General features: G+C 45.9%; 1 protein-coding gene across 1 annotated transcript in view; it reads left to right on the top strand.

The window, feature by feature from the left end:
• Window positions 1–7,104, top strand: part of cavin4a (caveolae associated protein 4a) — a 19,985-nt gene extending 12,881 nt beyond the window's left edge. Inside the window, exon 2 of the mRNA XM_014026961.1 lies at window positions 5,672–7,104. Within this exon, the coding sequence (XP_013882415.1) occupies window positions 5,672–6,229 (558 nt within the window). The 3' untranslated portion in view covers window positions 6,230–7,104. The remainder of the gene's footprint in view (window positions 1–5,671) is intronic.
• The last annotated feature ends 51 nt before the right edge of the window (window positions 7,105–7,155 follow it).

Genomic DNA, 7,155 nt, shown 5'->3' with positions numbered 1-7,155 from the left:
CCCCAATGTATGGTGCCAAGTGTAAAATAAAATGCCATAAAATGTGCCTAACACATTTTCATTATTTAGCTCACTGTTCTCACATTCTGCTCATTTTTACTAAATGTTTTGTTATCTCTAAATTTTAAATCCTAAATATAAATATAAATGTTAAATCTTTGAATGATGAAGTTTGTGTTTAAGAATTTTGGAATGGAATGCAGCCTTTGCCATTGGTGTGTGGCTTTTGTTGTGATGTCATCATCCTGAGACAAAAGCAAATGCTAACACTGCTAACACTGCAAATGTTGCTAATGCTGCTAACATTGCTAATAACTGATAATGTTGCTAATGCTGCTAACATTGCTAATACTGCAAACAGTGCTAATGCTTCTAACATTGCTAACACTGCTAATGCTTCAATACTGCCAATGCTGCTAACATTACTAACATTGCTAATACTGATAATGTTGCTAATGCTGCTAACATTGATAATGCTGCAACCAGTGCTAATGCTACTAACATCGCAAACATTGCTAATGCTGCAAACATTGCTAATGCTGCTAACATTGCTAATGCTGCAAACATTGCTAATGCTGCTAATATTGCTAATGCTGCAAACATTGCTAATGCTGCAAACATTGCTGATGCTGCTATTGTTAATGCTTCATCATCAAACTTCAGAATCAGACATCAAACTTGCAGACTTAAAACAGCCAGACCACAGGTTCCATCAACATTTTTTCAATAAACACATTTTGAATTTAGATTTTAAATACCATTTTCAGCAGTGTTAGCAACATTAGCAGCTTTATTTGCTTTTGTCTCAGGATGATGATGTCACAACAACAGTCACTCACCATCAGCAAAGGCTGCATTCCATTCCAAAATTCTTAAACATAAGCTTTAACATTAAGCTGCAACATTTAAAACGTAATATTTTAGATTTGGGATTTAACAATGAACATTTCGTTTAAAAATGTAGCAAAATGTAAGAACAGTGAGTTGAATAATAAAATGTTTGTGAGCTAAAAAATAAAAATGTGTTTGAGACATTTTTTAACATTTTATTTTACTCTTGGCGTCTCCTAACCTGAAGGACAGAACTATAAAACAATTTAAAAACAAAAATCCTCACAGATTAATTAAACTACAGACACGAGTCGAGGCGCCACATGTAAGAACTTATCTCGCTGTGATCATCAGACTCTCAACAGCGATGCTGCTCGTTTGACAGAGAAAACTCAACCCCTGCRTGTTTTATGTGATAAAATTACATTTCTTGTTGTTTCAGGAAAGGAGCCTAAAGCTACTGCTGCTGGTTTATTTCTGCTTCCATTTCTGAAAACAAGATCAGTGAAATAATTTTCAGTCAGTGTGTCAGACAGATGCAAATGATCTTAAAGTCTTTAGAGCTCCTGACTCAACATGATCAGTTTCAGCTGAAAGGCACCAAAACATCTYGAATCAATTCAGATTTTTCTTTTTTCACTGAACTCATGATTGTGAGGAATTTTATTTAATCTTTTAGATTCTAAATCTTCCTGCTGAGACGTTTCTTCTGGAGGTTTGAAACTCTTATTTTGTGATCTTTAGCTCTGAYGCACCTGGTCTGGGTCAGGTGGACAGGGTTTATAAACTGGTCGGATCGTAGCAAGAAGCAAACGATGATCCGAGCCGATCAGGTTTTATCTGGGATCAGAGAAGTCCTCTCTGGGCTCCCATCAGAGCTCAGGTCAGGTTAGAATTTAACTTCAGTGTTTTTCTGCTGATCGTGTTTGTTAGCAAAATATCTCATGGACCAGTGGACGGGTTCTAATGTTAACTTTTGGCATTAAATTAAATCAAGATGGCYGCCACCTTAGCGAAGACAAAAAGACCCAGAAGTCAGTCAGTTTTACAGACGTGGAGCTGAAGTTTTATGTGGTTGTAGCTGAGATTCATCCCAAACACAGACTCTGASCTCCGACTCATCACCTCTGATTTCAGTTTAAAACCAGATGTTCGGTCGTTTTAAAGTTTCTAGTAGTTTTAGTGCCTTCATGTTCTGCAGAGACATCATGAGACGCCTCCGTCCCTCTGTCCCTCTGTCCCTCCATCCCTCCGTCCCTCCGTCCCTCCGTCCCTCCGTCCCTCCGTCCCTCTGTCCCTCCGTCCCTCTGTCCCTCGTCTCTCAGTCCCTCCGTCCCTCTGTCCCTCGTCTCTCAGTCCCTCCGTCCCTCTGTCCCTCTGTCCCTCCGTCCTCCGTCCCTCCGTCCCTCCGTCCCTCTGTCCCTCCGTCCCTCTGTCCCTCCGTCCTCTGTCCCTCCGTCCCTCCATCCCTCCGTCCCTCTGTCCCTCCGTCCCTCCATCCTCTGTCCCTCCGTCCCTCTATCCTCTGTCCCTCCGTCCCTCCATCCTCCGTCCCTCCGTCCTCTGTCCCTCTGTCCCTCTGTCCCTCTATCCTCTGTCCCTCCGTCCTCTGTCCCTCCGTCCCTCCATCCCTCTGTCCCTCTGTCCCTCTGTCCCTCTGTCCCTCCGTCCCTCTGTCCCTCCGTCCCTCCATCCTCTGTCCCTCCGTCCCTCCATCCTCCGTCCCTCCGTCCTCTGTCCCTCCGTCCTCTGTCCCTCCGTCCCTCCGTCCCTCCGTCCCTCCGTCCCTCTGTCCCTCTGTCCCTCCGTCCTCTGTCCCTCCGTCCCTCCGTCCCTCTGTCCCTCTGTCCCTCCGTCCTCTGTCCCTCCGTCCTCTGTCCCTCCATCCCTCCGTCCCTCCGTCCCTCTGTCCCTCCGTCCTCTGTCCCTCCGTCCCTCTGTCCCTCCGTCCCTCCGTCCCTCTGTCCCTCTGTCCCTCCGTCCTCTGTCCCTCCGTCCCTCCGTCCCTCCGTCCCTCCGTCCCTCTGTCCCTCTGTCCCTCCGTCCCTCTGTCCCTCTGTCCCTCAGTCTCTCAGTCCCTCTGTCCCTCCGTCCCTCCGTCCCTCTGTCCCTCAGTCTCTCAGTCCCTCTGTCCTCACTCATGTCCAGTCTTCAGAATAGGAAGCAGAGCTCTGTGTGTGGCTAACAGCTGCTGTGGATCTGTGACAGAAGGACCTATTCTGGGATCACAGCGTCCTTCGCTGCCAAAAGGGACGAGCCATAAACTGCTGTCAGTCTGAGACCAGCTCAACACGGGGCGRGGGTCCTTGTCTGGGGAGGGGCGGGGGTCCGTCAGCCTTACTGCTGAAAACAGCAGAGACAGATGGGAGGGAGGGCAGGAGAAACACCTGGCTGTCAGAGGAGACATGTGAGGGTCTCCCTCTCCCTTCCTGTTCATTTGAATAAACTTTATTGATAAATGGACAAATGGGGGGGGGGGGTTGTCACTGAACCATATGTTGTTGGTATTGTTGACTCTGCAACCTGAACAACAAAAACAAATATTCTGCCTCCTCTCTCACTGAAAGAAGTTTGTTTRAAGCCTAAAATGAGCTAAAAACTGATCAACAACTTATTTCTGCTGCACAAGTTTTTATTATTTTAATGCAGAAAACATTTTTATTACATTAAAACAACTTTGTTTTCTTGTAGATTTCAGAGAAAGATCAGGCATGTGTTTGAAAGTTAGATTAATGAAGCAGCTAACGCTAACAAACTATTAGCATGACAGTGTGGCATGATATGTGGCCCCAGAGCCGCAGGTTGGAGACCCCTGGAGTAAACACGTCTCAGGTTTTTACTTGTTTCTCTGTGAAACTTTTTAAATATTTACAGGCAAAGTAGCTGTTTATTTTTATTTTTTTGGCTGTTTTTTGATATTTTTCTGATAGATGCTGCAACAAGAAGACAAATGACACAATCTGAGCTTCAAATAAGAAAATAAAAGATGTAAAATAATAATAAAAACACCACGAGCACTGACTCCAGTAAAATACTGAGGATAACCTGGATGGRAATGATCCAAATGGATCCAAAAGAGTTTCAGGATTTAAACCAGGAAATCCAAATATTCTGACTTGAATCCAATAAATCAAAAAGTTCAGAAGGAGCAGAACCAGGAGAACCCTGACCCRTAAAACCAGCTGTCCCTGGTCTGCCTGGTTTAGGTTCTGGTTCCAGGAGGTTTTATTTGTCATGAAGCTGCTTCTGTTCTGCCCTGACCCAGGTTCAAGGTTCTGTTTTGTAAAACGGCCCCTCTTGAGTCCTGGTTGAAGTGGGTTGGGACCGCCGGTCCCTCCTGCAGTGTTGAGTTTCTGCAGGTTTATTCTGAGGCCTGCGTGTCCTAATATAGAGCTTCGGCTGCAGGAAGCAGGCAGKTCTTTGTGGCTGAAGCTCGTCGCCGCGGGCTGAAGCGCCGCATCGGCTCGTAATCAGGAAAAGATAAACGGCCGGCGCTCGGGGCCCCGGGGGCCGCCTGGCCCCGGCTGTTGTTCACAACACGGGGTGCCAGGAGGACCGGGTCGGTTAAGACCAGCTAATGGATTTTAGTTTGTTACATTTCAGCTGCTATCAGGGAGAGGAGGCGATGGTTTTCAGCTAAAACAGCTGAAATCAGAACATTATTTTACTGACAGGATTCACTTCAACTGAAAACTGTTTGCTTTGTGTTTGACGTAGATTAAGGGTTTGTGTTGATAATTAAAGAATAAATTCAGTATGTGGTTTTCTGGTGTTTGTATGAACTTCCTGTCTGTGGCTCCTCCTCCTCCTCCTCCTCTTCCTCACCTCTCAGGTCATTAATCCCTCCTCTGACCCACATTCCCAGCCTGGATGTAGCTGTTCCTCTCAGATTAATGAGTCTGATGGGTGCAGCTGAAACCTGATCTAAAGTCACCTGTGGGGTCCAGCAGGTTGGCTCACCTGGGAGGAGCCCCCTCCTGCAGACRGGTCAGAACCGTGACCCTCCTAAAGCTGGAGTTTTTAACAGAAAACTGTCCATTCAGCAGATTATTTCTGCAGCTGCTATAAATACCTGAGTCATGAATCCAGCAGACGGCTGGGTTATTCTTCCTCCTGGTCCTGGTCCCAGTCCTGGTCTGGAGGAGCTGTTCCCCCAAGTTGTTTCCGGTCTCAGTGAGCTTCTTGTCTGTAAAAATAAAACTTCATCATCACATGACGGTGATTTCAGAGAGGGATCATGTTTTCTGTCTGAGCAGAGCCGTAAATTAACTCTAATGGGTCTGAGACCCGATCCCTCTGAGCTCAGACTGAGAGATCCGATTCATCTGATTCATCTGAGCTCAGACTGAGAGATCTGATTCATCCGATCCCTCTGAGCTCAGACTGAGAGATCCGATTCATCTGATTCATCTGAGCTCAGACCGAGAGATCCGATTCATATGATTCATCTGAGCTCAGACTGAGAGATCTGATTCATCTGATTCATCTGAGCTCAGATTGAGAGATCTGATGTAGAAAAAAAACCTGTGCTAAAGGTTGAAAACCTGCGGGATGGAGGGAAATAAAACAACAACCCATTTCTATTTATTTCYGCTACAAATAAAAACATTTGAGTCTTTTTCTCACAGGGGTCACAACTGTCAGGTTCTGTTCACACTAAGCACAGCTTCAGATGTCATTTAAAACATTTTATCATTTAGTTTCACCGTTTATTAAAGTAATTTCAGTAAAGCTGTCAAACTAAAATGCTTTATTACCAAAATAAAAGGTTCAGACTAATGCACATTAATGCTCTGATGTAAAATAAAAATATTCATAAAGTTTTTCTGTCTGCTCTCAGGGTGAGACGGAGATCCCGTCTGTRGCCGTCACCAAGGGTCCACAAGGACCCGTCCTGGAGGGTCTGAATATTGAGCCGGATTCCTACGACCTGCCCGTCGACCTCTCCTCTGACGAAGAGGGTCTGGGCGACGACGAGCCGGACCCGTCGCGAGCGACCCGCCTCAAGAAGTCCATGGTGAAGAGCACGGAGACCCTGAAGGCCGCCTTCTCCAAGGAGAACATGAGCAAAACCAAAGACAACCTGGGCACCAAGCTCCACAGCCTGGGYGAGAAGGTCATGCCGCCGGAGCGGAGGGAGAAGATGCACCAGGCCGGCGAGCGGCTGAAGCAGTCCGGCGAGCGGCTGAAGGAGAACATCGCCAAGAAGGCCCCCAGCAAGGAGGCCTTCCGCATCAAGCTGAAGAAGGAGCGCATCGTGGCCGAGGGCCAGGAGGGCCAGGAGGGCCAGGAGGGCCAGGAGTCCGAGGCCGGGGCCCAGGCCAAGGAGGAGAAACCAGCCGAAACCAAGAGGGAGGGCCCAGTGGAGGAGGGCGGAGCTACGAGAGTAACAGAATAAGATGACAGGAAGTAGGCGAGGCGGGACACGATGGATGATTTGTTTTATTTGTCTCAATATCAAAATGAAATTTGTTTTTAAATCAAATTATTTATAAAATCTGCTCATTCGAACTTTTGTAAACAAACAAACTCTGAGTCCAGTTGTCAGAGTGCAGAGAAGGTGAAAGGTCAAAGGTCAGAGAGTGTGTTCCAGTCTTTTATCTGAATGTAAATATGGTTGAACAAACAGCAGGTCTGATGTCTGCTAACGTTTAGACAGAAGCTGAAGAGAGCTGCTTTAAAAAAAGCCCCAATCTTCTAAACTCGCAGCTTTTTCTTTACGTTTACAAAGGTTCAAATCTGCACCGTTTCCTCGAACAAATACAGAAACTTTACGAGGTGCAGGTCTGACCTTTATTCAGGATCTGGAGGTGAAACTGTAAGGTCCGGACCAGGTTCTGTTCAGTCCTGGATCTAGAGGTTCCTCTGCTCCGTCACACCTGGTTGAAGAAGTGACTCAGGTGTGCTGCAGCAGAGAGGCAGGTCCAGGACCAGGACTGGGTTCATCTGGTCCGCAGGTGGACGTGGGCGGTCAAAGCTGCGACTTCAGAGCTTTTTGCTTGTTTTCTTTTAAAGTTTCAGTTTTTGCTGATTTTTTTTTTTTTTATCAACATTTGATGTTGAGATGATTTCTGAGGCTGCTGCTTTCACCAGAGTGTTTCATGCTTAACTTTAATAGAGTGGTGTCTTATTCTGAAAATCCACTTCCTGTAYGGCTTCTGTTCTTATGTTTGTGTGTTTGTGCTGCTGAGCTCAGTTAAAATTATTTAGGTTCATTTCTTCTCATTTCACTTTGTTTTCATTTTATATAAATAAAATTCACCTGAAACTAAACGATCGTTTCAGCTTCTGTTTGGTGTGTTTTATTTCTCTGTTATTTAAGTG

The sequence above is a fragment of the Austrofundulus limnaeus genome, unplaced genomic scaffold (assembly GCF_001266775.1).
Source record: "Austrofundulus limnaeus strain Quisiro unplaced genomic scaffold, Austrofundulus_limnaeus-1.0 Scaffold603, whole genome shotgun sequence".
In the NCBI taxonomy this organism is placed as follows: domain Eukaryota; kingdom Metazoa; phylum Chordata; class Actinopteri; order Cyprinodontiformes; family Rivulidae; genus Austrofundulus; species Austrofundulus limnaeus.
This window is presented reverse-complemented; position numbering and strand designations above follow the sequence as displayed.